Genomic DNA, 19876 nt, shown 5'->3' with positions numbered 1-19876 from the left:
TCTCCCCCTGGTCACTCAGGCATTCAAAGAACTCTTCCTCGCTGTCACTCCACGAGTCCCAGGATTTGCCTTGAGACACCTCTCTGGTTGTAGTGGAGGCAGAAGCTTTTCCACCCGATACTTTGCGCTCTCTCTCTCTGTTTCCCTCCTGCGCCTTGCGGGCTTCATCTCTCGCCCTCTTCCTGTCTATGCAGCAGTTCAGCATCTATCCACGATAAATAAGTTAACACCTGATTAAAATCCACTAGCTTACTTAACAGGAAAACATCTTAGAAAATTGCATTTCGGGATCAATATTTTGAATCAGTCTGAATGTGATTTGATTCCCAGACACTGATACATTATATGCATCTGAAAACGGGTTTAAAATGGTACCGTATTCCTTGTAACATGACAAAAGAAAATGTTGGACGAATTTTCTTGAAAAATAATAATAATAATAATACATTTTATTTCAAGCGCCTTTCAAAACACTCATGGACACTGTACAGGTAAAAACAATAAGTGGTAAAAGCAACATCATCATGATTAAAAGACAACACAAACTATACACAGGAAAGTAACAAAAAAAGATGCAAAAAGAATGAAATGTGTTTATTTCATTGCAATGTACCCAGTCTAATATAAATGTCCATTTTCCTCTTTTTGTCTCCAAGTTACTGCACTATGGTCGGCTGTAATATTTACCTGAAACTTTTGATGCAGCAGACAGCAGCGGAGATCAGGAGGTCCACCTGTTAAGCTGCAAGCAAAGCGACATTTAAAACCTAACTTAGATTTCCATCTATTATTGCAGATTTTTGCCAGTTATACAGCATTAGAGAAGAACTTTGCTATCTTGGCGAAGCTCTAGATTCACTCGTCACCATTCCTACCCTCACCTATGGTCATAAAATTTGGTCATTGCTAAAAGAACCAGATCCTGATAAAAGCGGCTGAAATGAGCTTCCTGCAGGGTGGCTGGGTGCTCCCTTAGAGATAGAATGAGGAGCTCAGCCATCCAGAGCCGCTGCTCCTCCACATGTAGAGGAGGCAGCAGAAGTGGCTCGGGCATAAGTTCTGAATGCCCCCTGGAACGCCTCCCTCTGGAGATCCCCAAAGGCACCACAAGAGAACCCACACAGAGAAACTAACCCGCCAGGGTGGGGGCAACCTGGGGGAAGCCGGGCCAGCCTTGGGAATCTAACCCACCACCGGAAGCCTAGAACCCCGATAGGCACTCCCTGCCTCCAGACCCTACTGTCCACCCAAATATACCCAAATTCCTTCAAGCCCAGACCCTATTCTTGGCCCACCCATGGCCCCCCACCCCAAGTCAACCAAGCCACATCCACCCCAGCTTCTGAAAGACAAACCAATCTTTTTCAGCCTTTCATCAGGTTTCTAAAAGCCTATGTTTGGACTTTGGTTCTTCGGTCTCAGGAGCTTAAGACTTAAAACTCTTACAAGGACCTTATGTTAGAGCAGAGGTGGTTTATAATGTCGCACCAGGAAAGGGGGTATGTGCTCAGCAGGAACTAAACTAAGATATGCGGCGAATAAGAAAAAATATGTTTTGAGGAGCAGAAGTATGAGTTCAGAGGTCACCATGCTCCCAGGTTTTAAAACTTCTTATATATTTGGACTGTGTGTTCTGTTAAACCTCAGATTACACATTGTTATCTGGATGTGATGTTCTGATTTTCTTGTAAGAAAATAAAACTGACTAATCTCACACATCTCAGCGTGCTTATTTAATTTTCCGGTGGCACTATAATACCAGGATTGTCCTGTATTTACATTCCCAGCTGCGCTGCCGAAGAAAAGCCTCCCCACAGCATGACGCTGCCCCTAAATGCTTCTCTACGGGGACGGTGTCCACAGAGTGAGGTTTAGAAATAGTTTTCCAACATAGTTTTGCTTGTAGATCAGAGTTCAGTGTTTTGTTGCCATATAAAGACCAGATTTGTGGAATGGACGAGGAAGAGTTGCTCTGTTGACAGATTCTCCGGCTGTGGATTTCTGCAGATTTTTCACATGCTACCATCAACCTCTTGGCTTTTTCTCTGGTAAATGTTCTCTTTGGCCAGCCGAGTGTTTGGAGGGTTTGCAGTGGTGTCCTCCTCTAACAAGTTTGGGTGAACTAAATTATACACAATAGTATAGTGTTTTTACTAAGTAGGTGACTGCTAAACCCCATTAGCTGAACTGAAATAGTTTTTTGTTTTTTTTGTTTTTTGGGGGGGGGGGGGGTAATTCAAGAGGTTTGAATACTTACACATCTTCACCAACAGTAGTTGAAGAATGGAAACTGAAAGGAGTACAAGTCTGTTGCTGTCATGGTGACATGTTGATGTAAATCCCTTAAAATCTAAAATGATTGGCATGACAGTCTGCAGATGAAGCGTGTGTTCACCCACCCATAGATGAGGAAGTTGTTTTCCCAACGGTAGCGCAACTCCAGGACAAACTCTTGCCAGAGGTGAGTGACAGCAGGCAGTCCCCCGTAGCTGTAGTTGACCATGCACAGACACAGGGCCAGGCGGTAGGTCAAACTGTCCGAGGGCGCCGACTTCAGCTGGAGGAACAGGTTCTGCAGACAGGCCCACACAGGAAATAGCTCGTTTATTCAAAAGGAGCATTTTCCTCACAAATGAAGACAAAGACATTTATGATGGCTTCCTCACAGTGAGGAATTAGTTTCATTTCTGGGTAGTATCTTCAGTTTAGAAAAGCAGAGCAGAAATAAAAACAGACTGATGATGAGTTTTTCTTTCTCCTGCACAGTCTCTGACTTCGGTCTCAGGGAAGGTTCACATTGAGCTGCATGATGCCCGAGGGGTTTCTTGTATTTTCAGCCGATTTCATGTCCCTCAAAATCTTCATTTTGACTAGGTCCATTACTTCATGTTTCCTAATGTCCAGCCAGCCCCCTGAAGGGTTTAATGGTATGTTTTGGGTAATTGTCGTGATACAGGTTCTGCTTCAGCTGAAATTCTTTTTGGCCTCGCATTTTCCTCATACATCCTCTGATCCACAGGTAAATTCATGCTGGACTCTATGATGGTGAGCTGACCAAGTCCTGCTGCTGCAAAGCATCCCAGAATCATGACACCTCCACCTCCATGCTTCACAGTTGCTATGAGGTTCTTCTCCTGGACCGCTGTATTTAGTTTATACCAAACTCATTCTGGTTTCGTTTTGGACTCATCTGTCCAAAGAAGATCATTCCAGAAGTCCTGGTCTTTGTCTTCACTCTCTCTGTTGAACTTCATGTTTTTCTTGGACAGTAAAGGTTTCCTCCTCGAACATCTCCCAGGAAAGTTGAACTTCAGTCTCTTTCTGATTGGACAGGCATGGACTTTCATACCACCAGTAACAAGAACCTGCTGTAGGTGCTGTGATGATAGTTGAGGGGTTTTGGAGACCTCTTTTAGCATGTTGCAGTCTGCTCTCAGGGTGAACTATTTCTTATGAAGTTCTCATCATGTGCATCTTATAGGAAAGGTCTATGTTGGATTTTGGCCATTTTATATGGGAATATGTCTTCATGATGATATATATTATTTCAATATTTCAGTTTTGCTACAATTTATTATCCTTATATCCAGATTAGTTAGAAAAACCCTGTAGGTTGTCAAATTGTTTTCCTACATGTATGTGTGTGGAGCATGTATTTTCTTCTATTTGACCTGTACTCTTGGAGAGAAAATGATCATTTTATGGGGATAGGTCAGAGCATGTTAGTGGTCAAACATACGTCGTCTGGGCTCTTCTCTTTCTCGGATGTCCTGACGGAGTTTGTCTGGGTGGTTTTCTCTTTGTCCGATGACTTCTCCACCGCAGCATCTGGGAAGAGGTACTGGGAGAGGGAAAAAGAAAATACTTTAAACACAATTTACATTCATTAGCCACACATGTGCCGCTGCCTAATGCTCAATTTAATGAAAATTCATCTTAGTCTGAAAGTGAAGAGCTTATTAGGGAGGAAAGAGGCTTCCCTGATTCTCTGAAACAAGACAAGATAATGGGGATCTTGAGCCTTTTCACAAAATCTACCCTGTGAAGTGACTGTCCCAGTGTGTTAGGGAACAGGTTTTAGGTTTTTTCTGTATGTAAAAAGTAAAAATGCGGAGCCATTTCCCTCCTTCAACTTCAAATGTTTTAATAAAATTCATATATTCAATGCTGTTTCGAACAAAATCACACCCTCTCAAGCCCTCTGAAAGTCTAGTGACGTCTGAACCTCTGAAAGCTCGTCTGATTGGCCCATGCGTTGAGGGCAGCATACTGTCAATTAGTCTTTCAGGAATCCGTCTTGACACTGACTAATTTTCCAGGGGGTAAATGTTCTGCCGCTCTGACACAGAACCAGCTTGCATGAGTGAAACGTACCAGGAGGATTGAGTTGAGGACATCGACGTTAAGCGGGGACTCATCGATGTGCCGGCGCCGCCGCATGTGCTTTCTGGCGCTGTGGACCATACTGGACACGGACAGCTTGCTTAGCGGCACAGGCGCTGCTGGCTCCGTCAGTTTAGACAGAGCAGAGCTGATGTCACTGTTTTCTACAGGGGGAAAAACATTGCACTTACTACAGAGATGGCAAGCAGTTAGCAAAAAGACTGCACCGCACAACAAGATTTTAGGGATGCCACACAGTTTCATCATCAACTATCCGAGCTTTTCAGAATCTGATTTTATTTCTCTGTCATTTTAGCAACATTCTGAATATTTGAGTGCAGAACATTCACCCTAAACGTCTTGAATATCAGTCTTATCTGTACCTGGACTAACTTAGACCAGCTTCATTTTAAAGTTCTGTAACTCTGAACCCATCAAACAAGGATTGGATTGCCGTAAAATAAAAGTAGATTCTTTAAAGTATAGTTTGTGAACTTTGGCTCATTGCTTTGGTTTGTTATACCTACAAAAAGGAGCAGTTCAGGGTGTGGTTTGGCCTTTACCCAAACCCAGTTTATGAACCCCAGGTCCAGATCAGCCTGAACAGTAGTGAAATGTATCCTAAATCTGTTTTTATAGATGACTATACATTTTAATGAGTGAAAAAGCAATACACTGATATGTTCAAATCAAGATGAAATGTGGCAAATCCAACACAAACAAATACCCTTTAAATAAAAATCATTGCAAAAACCACTATATTTATAAAGCTTTAATAGATTCTTGCTTAGAAACTGTAATAAAACATCTTTCCATACCCAATTTTTTTCATATCCTGGAGAAAACCTTAAAAAGGTTAAAAAAACAAACTCCAGACTTTTCTAGGCTTCTCCAGTGTGCATAGTAACCCTGATATTTACCTATTTCATGTAAAGATGCTCCTGAAACAAAGAAAAGGAACAGTCCTGATCATTGTAGGGTATGAAATAGTAGAGCGGGGAAACTGACCCTGGCCTTCTTCTTCTGCATGGCCTCTACCCAGAATCTCTTCTGCAGACTCCCTCCGACAGCACAGCTTAAAGAACTCGGTGATAAAGTCTCCTACAAAGAAATTAAAACCACAAAAAAACATTTGGAGGGTTTAACTGCTTGACATGAATGAAAGCTAAAGGGAAATTCTGACTATCTGACAAGATTGCCACAAACCACAGAAGGTAAAACAAGTTTTATAATGAGTAAAAATGTAACGGTTGGAAAATGACTGTGTAAAGACAAACGTGTTCTAGTGAAACATGGAGCAAAGTCCAACAATCCCTGAAAGTGGAACGAGCCACCTACCCAGTAAACACTGAAGGTTCTCAGCTGTTCTAACTCGAACAGACCAATGAGGAGCTTGGAGAGGGTCGAGGTCACTGTGGGAAAACAGGAAATACGGTTGAGCACACCTACCATGTTGGGAAATCAGTTAAATCCCTTCCAACAATACCAATAACTATCAAGACACATGCATACATAGAAGGTATGTTTTATAACCTTGAAAAGGCTTGTGATCACCCATCTTGGACAGAACCCTTGGACAAAATGGGTATTTTACAGGTCATGTGACCGACCAATCTCAGTTCAACCCATTCCTGTGGCTGAAAGCTCGTTTCTTTAGTTCTAAATCCAATTCCATTTTTTTCACTGGTTGCCAGATCAATCAGGAAACATCTCCTACAACTTGTGTAATACAGAAATATGCTATTGAATAGATAACAGGGGCATGTTGCTGCATCGGCAAATCGTCTGAGATCTCCTCTCTCTTTCCTCATCATTGTTGCAAAGGACTTGTGGGGCCGCTCCAGAATCTTGTGTGGACCTACAACCCGTCACTCTGGTTTCCAATAACTTTGCCATCACAAGCAGAGACAGTTTACAGCAGGATCTGGAGGATTCTCAACATCAGCAGGAGTTCATTGAGTTCACAAATTCTTTCCAACATTCACATGAGCTTCTTCTGTGCTCCCAGTTTTGATTCAATCTATTTGATCTGATTCTTTTCTGCAGATGGATTTCACCTTACAAGGTTCCAACAAATTCTTTATTTCAAACTTCCTTTCAGAGCAAACATTTCTTATACTTACAGTTTCATCTGCAGTAAATTTGGCTTTCCAGCAAAAATAACTTTGGTTCCTCTACAGCAGGGGTGTCAGCCCCAAGTCCTCGATGTCCAGTGTCCTGCAACTTTTAGATGTGTCCCTGGTCCCACACATGTGAATCAAGGGGCTAAAATTACATCCTCAGTCTGCAGTCAAGGTCTCCAGAGTCCTGCTAATAACCTGATTATCTGATTCAGGTATTTTGAAGCAGGAATACATATAAAAGTTGCAGGACACTGGACAGTGAGGACTGGAGCGTGACACCCTTGCTCTATAGACTCACGCTAACACTATGAACATGCAGAATATTTAAATAAATTTAGAATGTGCCACTATTGCTTCCATGACCAGTTGAAATCCATCCATCCATCCATCCATCCATCCATCCATCCATCCATCCATCCATCCATCCACCCACAGGAGTGATACCCAAATATCATGGGTATCATCCCCCCAACATCTGTGGGATCCCATGTCCTTCCCGTTAGTTCAGCATATTTGTTTAGCTTACAATAAAACAAATATGCTGGTGTTTGCTCTGTGGTAGACTGGCAGCCTCTCCAGGTGGTTAGACACTCACCTGTACACGTCATTATCTACAACGATGCCCTCTGTGAGGTGAGGCCAGGTGGTTGCAAGATGGAGTTCACTTTAAAACAAAACAGGGAAAATAAGAATTATTTTGGTTTGTTATTTGGTCTTTTTATACACATGAGCTAACAGAACATCTGCAACATAATTAGAAAAATCTAGAATGTACTGCTAAAGGTTGTAGGATGTCGCAATTTTTTAATTGACAAGGGCTATTAGGTTCTTGTTAGGTATGGACACCATGTTCCAACAGGAAAGTTATCCAAACCATGCACCAAAAGTGGTTCTGGAATGGAAAAGGCAGGCTAACATTAAACTTCTGGAATAGTCTTCCTAAAGCCATGGCTTCAAGACTATTGAATATTTGTGGGCCGTACAAAAAAGAAGGTCCGTGTCAAGAAATCAACCAGTTTATGTTTACTCTAGCCAATAAAAGATGCCTCATTCCAGCCTGAATTATCCCAGAAAATTACTATTGGGGACAAGGAGCAGATTACTAAAGAACATTTCAATAAATGTTAGTTGGATGTTTGCGTATATGTTTGAGTTTCTATGCTTCCTGTTGACCCTGAGTGGATCAGAAAAAAATCAAGAATTCTTTCTTATTCATAAGTTTCTTGTTTTAAGAAAACTAAATGTAATGTTGAATGTTCAAAAAAGAACAGCGTGTCATTAAAACATCAAATCAATGACATCCATGCCCATGAGTGTATGTAAAATTCTGATCAGAACTGTATATCTGGTTTTGTTATCATCTTATTATCAATTTTATCATTACTTCTTTAGTTTTTTAATTTAATTTGATAATTTCTAATGTGTGTATTTCTAGTGGGATTATGTCTGCTCTTCTGATTTTACCCCCTTTAAATCACTTTGCGCTACACTTAGCTGTATGAAAATTGTCCTATAAAATGGTTTGTTTGTTTGTTTGACTGAAAAAAAGAACTGTATATCTGGTACTGTACTAAGTGTATATTTACTCTATAGACTTTATTATTCATTATTTTATCTAGAATATCAGATAATTGGCACTTGAAATATACCCTTACCTGATTGGTTCCTCGCAGGCTCCGAAGGGAAGGTTTCCAAACTCCACTCCTCCTACCTCACCTCCAAGCAGCGTGTCAAAGTCTGACAGAACCACACCCCAGCCAGCCAGAAACAGAAAACACACCTTTACTTGACAATGGCTCTACATCTGATGAGTTTATGTGACACTTTGTAACACTGAGTGAGACAGTATATCACCCGTCCATAATAAACACAATGCACAAAGATATAGTGCTGAATGAAGTTATGAAACAGATTTAATGAGACCAACTGAGCTCTCTGTCTGTGTGCCTACCTGGAGGCTGTTGAGGCCATGAAGACTGCTGCCAATCCTGGAGGATGTAGGTGTAGCGAATAGCTATGTCAACAGGCGGCAGGGGGAGCAGGTTGCAACCCTTCACAAAGAGAGAACAAGGACTGAAAATGTGCACTAAACTTAGTTTAAGCATCTGTTTTTACCCGGATTAGGGGAGGACTTTCTGTAACACTGGCCTTCCAGACATAGCACCAGTGCAGAGGGGACACCTGATCTCTCTACACATATGGAGGACCAGTGTTTCAAGGCCCAAGACTAAGGTGGGGCTAGGAAGGTGCCACCCAGATGCCAGACTATAGGAGGAAGTATTTGCAGTTTTTTCAAAGCCTGTTTAAAAGCTCCAAATGGGGCTTCAGATCATAGAGCGACAATTGCCCTGTCATTGTTTTACAGGGCAGAATTTGCATTTGCTGACCCTTGTCCTTTAATTACAGATGGATATACAGGAATACAGTCATACAAGTGTCAACTCCTCTGAGATACCAGGGGATGCGTTTTTTGGCTATGGGGCTGCCAAAAAACGCATCCCCCTATGTTTTTAATCTAAAAATTGTCCCACACACCTGAAATTCACACTAGTAGTTCAGAACACATGTGTAAACACGTAGAAAATGTTACATCAACTACAAGTGTATATTTCTATGAAACAGCAGGGGATGCGTTTTTTGGCAACGGGCTGGTTATAAACTGTAACAGTCTAGAAGTGCATTGAGCTGAAAAGAGGGAAATGTTAACCATAAAGACTTGATGAAACTCAGCCTGAATCACCAATCAGGTTATAGATCTACAATGATAAACAAACCCATAGATTAATGTGTAACAGTGTAATAATTCGGTGAATAACTTAAAACTACTTAATTTTATTCAGTATTATTTGAACAATTGTGTGTTTTTGATGTTTTAATCCATTAACTGAACAATAAGGTATTAATACGTCTCTTTCTCTTTTTAACAAAAGTAATACATGTCTAAATGAGATGGAGTTGAGACTCCACCGGCTCTTCCAGGGTCCAGTTAGCCCCGCCCCAAACAAGCCCCGCCCCCAAAATTAGCATAATCTCACTCTTAACTTTTGATAAAAGTTGAGAGGTCTGGTATTCGGTTAGCTTAGCAGCTTGGTTAGCGGTTAGTCGTTCATTGTAGCTCTGCTGCTCTCACCGTATACCTGAACATGGCTGAGAGTCGCAAGAAGCAAAGGATGTACAAGTTTGTTTTGTTCATGCGATCCCCCTGAGGAGCAGAAGAGAAAGGCAAGACGGTATTGCGTATGCGCAGTTATTCAAAAAGGGACTTGGGGAAACTTCCAGAAAAATTGCTGACTCGACCTGGCCCAAAGAGTCAGATGCTGTGGGTCAAGTTACATATGTAACTATGGTTCTATGAATCCTGGATGACCGACAGAGCTTATCTGTCACCTTGCATTTGTGAAATGTTTCTAGGAACAGAGCCTCAGAGGTCATCTTTTCTATTGGTTGTCCCACATCCCAATCATTGTGACATTATGATCACGTAACACCAACCTGGGTGCTCATTCTTTGTTAGTTTCCTTATGCTTATCACTTGTTTATGTATCCAGTGAGCTTCGGTTTAACCTTCAGTTACAGCTGTTCATTGCAGCTCTGCTGCTCTCACCGTATAATTTCAAAATGGCTGAGAGTCACAAGAAGAAAACCGTCTTTCTAGTTTATGAGAAGAATAGGAAGGACTGAGTAGAAAGAAACAAGACCAGAGTGGATTTAGGAGATTCTTTCACGCGATCCCCCTTAGGAGCGGAAGAGCAGGTAGGATGGTCTAACGCACGTGCAGTTATTCAAAAAGTGACATGGGTGTTTCTTACCTATGTTTCTGAAAAAATCGTCCACCCTACCTTTAGCTATTTATTCCAAATATTTTCATTTAATTGTTTTATTCATGCATTTAATGCTACTTCCTTTTTGTTCTTCAATATAGTGCTGGACGATATAGAAAAAAAATATATATTGATAAAATATAAATCATATTGATTGATATCGATAATTATCAAAATATTCAAATAATATATTTTAAGTTCAGCCCTGGACAATTTATGCTGTTGCTTAGTGACCTATTTTTAAACAACGAACACTGAATTCAAACTCAACCCTTTATTCAACCAACTTTTTATCAAAACTGCAAGTTTTTAAAAATCAAAAAGAACGCGTGCTCTCTGAACTCTTTGAAGGGGGCGGGGCTTCCTGGGCCAGTTTGTGATTGGTTGGGAGGATGTAATAATAACCTACATGACTAGAACGCATAAGGAAGGAAAACTGTTATTCTATTGAACTTTTTATTGACTTTTTTTCCCCTATCATCGATATACATCGATGAATGGGCCCTTGGGCAAGGCACTTAGCCCTAAGTTGCCTGCCAATCTGCATATGGGCGTATGAACGTGGCTCCAGCGTAAAGCTCTTTGAATGGTCAGTATGAGCAGGAAAATGCTGTAAAGCTGCTATGTAGAGAGCCTCACAGAGTCTATCATGTTAAAGAGCTCCTTAGCAGCATGGTTTGTTGGCTCCACAACATGAATGTTAAAATCCCCAGCAGTGACACACCTGCTGTTAACCTGGTGATAAAATGAGATGCTAGCATGCTACTAAACACTGCACAAAGCAAAAATCTAAGTCGAGTTTGTGTGCAACGGGTTTTGCTCCTCACTACTTACAATTTTAGACTTAAAGATGTCAAGGAGGCCAGATAGGTGGTTGTACTGGCTCGGCACCTTACGGAGATGGACGATCTCAAAATCGGTGCGCACACCTGGCCCCTGGCACTCGCCGGCATAGATCCGTCTCCACTTCTGCTGGATCTGAACAAACATGGGGACCTGACTGGATGCACAAGAAGACAGAGACTGGTCTGACTACACACCTTTTTGTGAATCCTCGCTTCTCAATAACTAGTTTGATGTTCACTTCATACAGATTGTGTTTTTCCACCCTAAACTGAATTAGTTCTTGTTCATTTGTTTGTAGGAGCTAAAGACTGCTTAAGAAGTAGTGTCACAGGAAGCACATACACCCATGTCCCCAGGTTTAGGCACTGACTTTTTTGAGTTTGGTGAAATCTGCTAACCTGACTCCGCCAGATAGATTTGCTCCGCATATCCATCTGGAAACCTTCCGTTGAAGTAATTTTGGGAAGGGGCGAAAATACTGGTTAGCTGATTGGCCTATGTTGGTGATAGACGGGCCAAATAAACCAATCAGATCAACGAAGCATATGACGTACTCGTCAACATGCTTCGTCGTCGCTCTGTTACGAGCGACGACGAAAACACAACCACAAGCCAAGCTACTCTTGCTGCTGCAGGTAAAGCCTCTTTAGCTCAGCAGAGAAATACTCTGTAATGCCGATAAAACTTGCTCGATAGCCACGCTAACGCTAGTTTCATCGGCTGAAGCCGCCATGTTCTTTAGACTGAACTGTCGCGCTTCCCGTTGCGTCACACCTCAACCTGCCTCAAAGCCAACGCTGATTGGACGTTCGTTTGGTGAACGGCTCCAAATTTTCTTTAACGGAGAGTAGCCAGACTGATCTGCGAGTGAAACCTTGAAAGCTCGCGAGATCAGGATGGTCTCACGAGGCTAGAAATCTGCAGCTTATCTTGAGATTATTCAACACTGTGATCAGATGAAGAAGAGTACATATTTATCCCATTCCCCAATAATGAGTTGCTACGTAACTTTTTTACTGATCGGCATTAGTCATTCAATATTATTGAACAGTTCATTCACCGAGTGAAACACATTATATAGATTAATTCCACACAGATTTATGTTTCAAGGGTTTTTTCTGTTAATTAAAATTTTCTGATTTTAACACAACATTTAAAATTAGAATATTAGATCAGACAATAGAATTTTTTTTTCTAATACAGAAATTTGGGCTTAATGAAAAGTACGTTTAACACCTACTCAAAGGTTATTTTCAACAGGCACAGTTAATCTGACAAACAAGCCTCATCAGAATGTATATTCTAATTTTTTGAATAAGACTATTCGATGAGCCAACTTTGTTTTTGATGTACTACCATTATGACTATGTGCTTGAATGTGAAAGTCACCAAATGACTGCAGTTGGACTGATTTCTAATGAATTAGGCAAGGATTAGACCTGTTCCTCTTGTAAAGTGCCAATAGTTGTTGTTTAGTGCTAGATGAAGAGAACTAATTTGGAATAAATGCAACTGGAGTTACTTCAATATAAATAATGATAAGCATTTTATATTAATAATTCCATAAGTTTAAATGGGTCTGATTTTGTTGATGGGGAATGCACACGTGCTCCCTAAGACTGTTAGAGCATTTATCGATGACTGCACATTTATTTCTTCCTGAATGTGATAAAGTGTTTACGGTTATGTTGAAGACAGAGTTTTAACTCTTTAATTTCTAAAGTTAAATATAAGCATATAAAAATTACCTATTAATGACAACACGTTAAAATTGTTTAATCCAAGTTCAAGTGTAAATACAACAGCAATAATCAGTCTTAATTTATTGCTTTAATTCCTTTTAGACATGGTACAAACTACATCATTTTTATTATGTCCCAATACATGAAAATGGGAATCCTGTAAAATGACCTTTCCTACTGTACGTCCCCTATAAGCTGACAGAGTGACTCACCAGCCGCTGTTGGCCAGAGACATGGAGATGGAGCTGAGCAGCAGGTTGCATTTTGACTCGCTGATGATGGCCTCACAGTTCGCCCCGGGGCTGATGACCACGAATTCTCGCAGGCCGTACCTGCCGCCATAAAAGGACCATAACATTCACAGGAATACTGTACCCAAATGATCTAAAAATCAACGGCTTGAACTTTTCTTTTTAGCAAATTGACATTTACTCAAATTTAAATACAAATGTTCAATGAAACATTTTGAAAAAGTGACCAACAGACTAGGGAAGGTGGGGAGAGGAGGTTGTTAGGGAGCAATCAGGATCTGAACGTTCACAAGTTCCAAGAAGGTAAATGTAGGATGTTTAAAGACCTTTTTTTTTTTTTTCCGGCTCTAGTGGCACGCGTTTTATTGACAGTGAGCTGACAGGAAGAGGGGGGAAGAAAAGCGGCAAAGGTCCGCAGGTCGGAGTCGAACCCGGGTGGACCGCGTCTAGGACTAAAGGCCTCCATACATGGGTCGCGCTACCCACTGCGCCATCAGCGCACCCTAAAGACCTTTTTATCACAACTATAGTATAAATAAAAGAAACAACGACAGAGCAACCTCCCAACTCCAGGTTGTGAGCGTCAGGAATCACCAATAGTTCCTGGAAATGTGTCAAAATTGTAGCTAGCATTCTAAGACCCCGTCAAATCACAAGACACCTAATATTTTACTTACTTAAAGGGTAACTCACCCCCAAATTGACCTTTTTTGTAAAAAAAAAAAAAAAAAAAACGTATACATGGATGTCTTACATTCTGGTCAATATGTTGGCAAATTGTTGCACATTTGTTGAAATCCTGTTTTTGCGCCTAAAGCCATCTGTGTGGCTCTCTCCTCATGTTTAAGGAGGGCACTGCATTGGAAGTTTGAATCAGTATTGGTACATTGCTCCATAGCACGTTGGAAAAATGAACGCTCTGTGACCTGGAGGTCAGCCGGGGTGACAAAGGCCTCCTTTAGATTTAAAGAGACCGCATCCAAATAATATGCTCTCAAATAATACCAATCATTTTTGTATGTGTAAACATCTTTGAAATAATAGAAGAAAAATATAACCAGGACCTGTAGCATTGTTTTATTTTCTGAATGCAATCCCAGTCAGAAGTGGCTGTTACATAATGTCTCCAGACAACCAGGATGCATCAAACTGCTTTTATGAATGGAGATGCTATCTTACTAGTCACAACCACGTCTTAATCAGCGTCAAACTGTGTCCTTGCACCAGCGAAGGTTATTTACTTTTGTCGTGGTCAGTATTTATAAATCAGCTTTTTATTATTGATCCTCATTCTTAATAAGTAACTTGGATAACAATGACAGGTGACAGTTAGCCGGTGCATCTTCAGCACCGCAGAGACGTGAAAAGCGACGACAAGATGGAGGCATACAGAGAGAAGTGTTTTATTTTACTAATAACACCCTTTGCCGCTAATAAACACAAAGAAATACCTTTCCACTCCTTTCTGTGGAAAAACAGATATTAATGGGCACTGCAGTTTGTTACATAAGTGTTTCCATTTCAAAAAAGATTCTTTATGTAAGCTACTTTTCTGATGATTGTGATTAAAAGGCTACACATAAGCATTACTGAAAACAAGCACGTGCGCCTGACAGTCAAGGTGCTACGAACAGACAGTGGAAGCTGACGAGACACCACTTCAAAAATTTAAAATTAATCTGGCACCACTGGCTCAGTGGGGGGCAAATATATTGATGAGGGCATCAGCTGTTGGCAGTATTGTCTCACTGGAACAAGAGTAAATTGACTGTAAAGAAAGATGACTGTATTAGCTAATTATTTTTGTGATTCAAAAAAACAAACATTTTCATCACTTAAATGTCTCTAAAACTGTGTCAAACGCTTCGGATGCGGAGATACCGCTAACATTTCCTCCATCTTGATGATCATGTACCAGAGGGTCTCAGATCTGAGGCGCCCAGCTGCCATCCCCCAAAATTAGGCGAACTTGAGTGCGAAGTGCAGGGCGACCCCACTGTGCCCTTTCTGCAGACTCAGGTTGGTGAAGTCCAGATACATTACTCAGCAGAAACATGTCTGTGATGTCATAATATTTTGCCACTGGCCAACTAGCTGCCACTTAACATTGGTTTCAACAGACAGTCTGGTTAATATTGCTTGTTGCTGAATTTAAGAACACCTTAAATACCATGCTTCATCTTGAGGTACTACTAGTGCTGCTGGACTGATTGCTTTCTCTAACGTGTACAGTGATAAATGATCATTTCTACCTACTTAGTAATGAAGATAGTCTGAGTCTAATCTGACGCCCTAATTGGAGCTCAGAGTGGGGATGGTGTTCATTAACCACTCCTCCTGTGGGGCTAATTGTGTTTTTGTTTGTAAGAGAGCGCACTCACTCAATCAGCAGGGGCTCAAAATACTTATTTCCTCCACCATATGTCTTTAACATAATTTCCCTGCATGAAAATGTAAAGCAATAAACTCACCATCTGACCAGACAATGGGCTCGAGGAGGGAAGTCATTGTGCATCGACAGAAGGTCCTGCATTGCCAAAGGTAATGTATCTGGGCAGAAGAGAAGAGAATGTCAAGCATCTGCTGGGTTAAAAAGCTATTACCAAGCGACGGCTTACCAAAGAGCCCCCAAATATAAACCAGTGGCTTACCATTAGGGCTGCGCGTAAAAAAACGATACAAAGATTAATATTGATGTTTATAAAATGATTTAATACTGATATTCTGGCTTTCAAAATCAATATACCTCCCAACCCCTAGGGGGCGTTATTACAGCACGCCATTACTGTTCACAGCGAGGAAGTAAGGAAGTGAGACGAATTTGCGGAATGGCCAACAGGATTTTAGAAGCACCTTCGTCCCTAAAATCAGACGTTTGGGCACAGTTTTGGTTTCTGTGATACGTTAAATGCACTGAACCAAATGCACTTTATTTTCCAGTTAATATATCAGTGTTCAATAAATTGAACAGAAATATAATATTTGTTTTTTTTTATTGAATGACACATATCATCTGAAAGTAATAAATATTGATATAGTAGTCAAGTCAAATCGAGCTGAGCTACATAGAGAATTGTCTTGTATCGTGAGCTATGTATGGAGAATTTTATCTAGATGATACCCAGGCCTATTTACCATAGTGAAAAGCATTCAGTCCATGGAGCACTTAACCGTTTTACTAAGGCTTCAAAAACAAAAGGGTGGTCCCCTCTGGGAGAAATGGACCACCTATCTCATATTAAGGGATGATATTTGACAATAGCCAATTTTGTGGTTCTTGTCCTTGTTTACTCTTATTGCGTGTACATGTTTTACACTTTATTGTACATTTGATACCTCTTTTATACACTAGTTTGTTCCCTGTTTTTGGTTTTCCATTGTCATCATCTGTATCATTGTCTGTTGCTTATTCAACTGTTAAAAACTTTTGAACAACAAATAAAGTACAAAAAAACCCTCTGCTGGGTTAGAGCAAAAGACAAGCATAGAGTGATGTTAGCATACATCATGCATACAGTTAAAAAATTATTGACTTATTTCAAAAACCTTAAATTATGTCAGCTAAAGTATAAGAAACTTCCTAAGTTAAAACAACAATTATTATTATTAAATTATTCCTGGTAGAAATTAAAACTAGGGGTCTATTTGAAAGCTCCACATTAGTTTAAATGCTTTTAGAATATTTTTCCTCCATGTGCAGGATATCAGTATAACTATTGAGTGATGTATGCATTTGCAGATTTTTGGAGTTATGAGTTTTAGTTTCAAGTTTAACCCTCTAGTTTAACTATTAAAAACAATAAAAAAGAGCCTTAGGAGAAGGAGACAGGGAGCTACTGGAGTATACAGTATCAACTTGGAGTCTAGATCAAGAGACAGCAAGGAGGTGAAGAGGAGGAAGCCCCAGCATAACAATAAGAGATGTGTGGTCAGGGATGAAGGTCATCACATGATTCAAGCAGGAGGATCGGCCAGATTGAAGTCTGGACAGAGCCATGAGCTCAACACGTTCCTCAAGAGGTTCAGTTCAGGAACAAGGCTGCAGGTCCAGATGGTGTCAGCCATAGGGACCTGTGTTCTGGGGACTCCTCTAGAGCTTCTGGAAATGATTGTGCAAAGAAGGATGCTTCATTTAAGGAATAACATGATGGAAAACGACGGGCATCCTCTTCATCAGACATGCATCAGAACGCGGGGAGGGGGGGGGGGCTCGGAGGAGAGCCACTGCTCCTCCACATCTGGAGGAGTCAGCTAAGGTGGCCCCTTAGAACCCCTCCCCCGGGGAAAGATTTTTCTGTGCCATCAACATAAACTACAAAGTTTGAACGCTAAAATGTTATTTCTCAAAACAACAACTGCTGTTTTAAGCCTGCCCTCCACACTTGTCTCAAACAACCTGGCCTTACGGTCTTGACCTACATTCAGTTTCCCTCTGAGATGAAGGACACCAGTAAATGTATTTTATAATGTAAGGTAGTGAGGAAAACAAAGAAAGTCAGAAGTACGTTTATAGTGAAAATGCAGAGTTTTCAGGCATATTGGAAAATGACTGTACCTTCTTCACTCCTCCCATTCTCCTTTTTACATTCTTCTTTGAGAAAGTGGTGGCTGATACTGAACTTAAAGTCAGCAAAGTGAACGTCCTGCGACTGCTCTCCCCAGCTCCCGTTGACGTACGCACCCTGGGTTTACATAACATCATCAAATAATTACCAACAATATATAACTAATTGTCATGATTTGAAAAATATAAATAAATAAAATAAATGAAAGCAGATCACCTTTTCTGGAGATAATTTTTCCACATAGCTTTCAGTCAGCTTCCACTCGTTTAGCACTTCCTCCACTTTGGACACAAACCTTGAAACAAATAACAAAATTTAGCTTCAATGCAGGAATGCTATGCATCTATAAGTAATGTGCACGGACAGAAGATGAAACTTCAAAAATAAAAAGCCCAACAGCTTATCACCACATTGCCTACATCTAATCAAGTCATCAGATACTGTTGGCAGCTCTCTAACAGTTAGATAATCACAGCCTTTGGTCAGGAGCTGCGGTCCTCAGCTTGTAGCCAAGCTTCAGGAAACTCTTCCACCGTTTAACCACAAACAATCGGCAACTGGCGGCTGGGTAGCGCCGCGCAGGCCTTTGTCTATAGTTTAAAGTCAGTGCAAGCGAAACAGCAAGGTCAGGATAAGGAAACACAAACAAAAACTCTTATAAATATGCCATTAAAGGACCTGAATAAGAGAAACTAGCACCGTCATTTACACCCCCCAAAAAGAAAATACAGCTCCGGTGGGCTAAAGAGAAGCAGCAAAGTGGGATTCAGCAATGAGACCTGAATCTACACTGGCTAAAAGATGATGCTGGGATGTTGAAGTAAACAAGCTCCTTTTTCACAGGTTGCATGTCAGACTGCAGTCAGTAGCTCCACAGGAAACGCACAGAAAGGCTGGGATGTTAAACCAGGTTTCTCTTCCCATCAGTCCACGGGAGGTTTGGTGAGGATCCTTTTCAGGCTGATAATGCATGAAAGAGCATTAAATCTTTTCTTCGAGAAAGGAAGATGGGTTCAGCGGCAGTAAACGATCCTAAAATCCATCCGATGGGAAGAGCATGATGGAAATGGCCAAAGCAATGACAGAAAAGGGGCTCAGCAAGGTTCAGTTCTGCTAAGCTGCCCTGTCTGCTGCCAGGGAATGTTGGCAAAAAGGTTCTCCGCTTATCAGAAACAACCGAGGGAGAAACAATGTCATGTTTGATCGTTTTATGGAGAATCGGAGAGGAAAGAAAACATGAGCATCAAATATCAAGGTTATTTTATGGCACAGCAGAAAGTTTTACAAACCAAGATTATAGGTGAAACACCCAACGTCATCCTGTCATCTGATCATATCTCATTTGTACACGTATCAGTATTTCATTCCTTCCAACTCCTGACAGGTAACTCGCTGCCTTCTCTCCTAACTCTACAGCATAGGGACACCTGCGTTACATCCAGGATAAACATTTCATAATTCCGCTGTAGATCTCTGCAGGTCTGGCCGTTCAGAGACGCCTTAAGGTTGGGGTGATTCCCAGCAAGGCTCCAGTCGGGATGGGAGGACGTGTACGAACCTACCGACGGCATGACAGGCGTCACCGAGGCCGATCGGTAAACACACACCCATCGGTACAAGAGAGGAGAGGTAAGTGGTGCTTTTGCTTACCGCTCCCATTCGGACGCGGTGGTGAAATCAGTGATCTCAAAGACCTCAGATTCAGGCTGCGAAAGAAAGGGGAGACATGTTCATCACAAAGCTCTTCCCCAACAGACACCTCCTGCTCTTAACTCCAGACGAGAGAAACTTACATCGTTGTCAGCAGCCATGTTAAAGCACAGTTTTGTTTTCCACTTCTTCTTCTTCTGTTTTGTTACATTGGCGAATCGCAAACAGCCAGAGCTGCTATACTGCCGCCTACTGGACATGAGTGAGTAATGTCTGTAACTTCCACCCAGGCGATTCTGTTTTTCGTGTTATGAAGATATATAAATTTTACTATGGAGGAGTTATACACATAGCTACAACAGCTGTGGGTATAATATAATGTCTGACTAGTTTCTATTCTTTAGTACATTTTTGGTTCTGACTGATGCAATATATATATATATATATATATATATATATATATATATATATATATATATATATATATATACACAC

At 41.0% G+C, this 19876-nt stretch overlaps 1 protein-coding gene across 1 annotated transcript in view; it reads right to left on the bottom strand.

The window, feature by feature from the left end:
* LOC118564395 (rab3 GTPase-activating protein catalytic subunit-like) overlaps nucleotides 1-19607 on the bottom strand; it is a 21882-nt gene extending 2275 nt beyond the window's left edge. Inside the window, exons 1-17 of the mRNA XM_036142403.1 lie at nucleotides 19525-19607; nucleotides 19382-19437; nucleotides 17948-18026; nucleotides 17722-17848; nucleotides 15638-15716; nucleotides 13128-13247; nucleotides 11162-11327; nucleotides 8458-8557; nucleotides 8162-8243; nucleotides 7102-7170; nucleotides 5722-5795; nucleotides 5392-5484; nucleotides 4375-4547; nucleotides 3740-3841; nucleotides 2400-2572; nucleotides 688-742; nucleotides 1-205 (exon numbers count right to left, since the gene is read on the bottom strand). The exon at nucleotides 1-205 is cut by the window's left edge and continues 113 nt beyond it. Of these exons, the coding sequence (XP_035998296.1) occupies nucleotides 1-205; nucleotides 688-742; nucleotides 2400-2572; nucleotides 3740-3841; nucleotides 4375-4547; nucleotides 5392-5484; nucleotides 5722-5795; nucleotides 7102-7170; nucleotides 8162-8243; nucleotides 8458-8557; nucleotides 11162-11327; nucleotides 13128-13247; nucleotides 15638-15716; nucleotides 17722-17848; nucleotides 17948-18026; nucleotides 19382-19437; nucleotides 19525-19542 (1771 nt within the window). The 5' untranslated portion in view covers nucleotides 19543-19607. The remainder of the gene's footprint in view (nucleotides 206-687; nucleotides 743-2399; nucleotides 2573-3739; nucleotides 3842-4374; nucleotides 4548-5391; nucleotides 5485-5721; nucleotides 5796-7101; nucleotides 7171-8161; nucleotides 8244-8457; nucleotides 8558-11161; nucleotides 11328-13127; nucleotides 13248-15637; nucleotides 15717-17721; nucleotides 17849-17947; nucleotides 18027-19381; nucleotides 19438-19524) is intronic.
* Nucleotides 19608-19876: the final 269 nt, after the last annotated feature.

Source organism: Fundulus heteroclitus, chromosome 10 (genome assembly GCF_011125445.2).
Source record: "Fundulus heteroclitus isolate FHET01 chromosome 10, MU-UCD_Fhet_4.1, whole genome shotgun sequence".
NCBI classification, from domain to species: Eukaryota; Metazoa; Chordata; class Actinopteri; order Cyprinodontiformes; family Fundulidae; genus Fundulus; species Fundulus heteroclitus.
The sequence above is the reverse complement of the archived record's forward strand: the minus strand, read 5'-3'. Positions and strand labels throughout refer to the sequence as shown.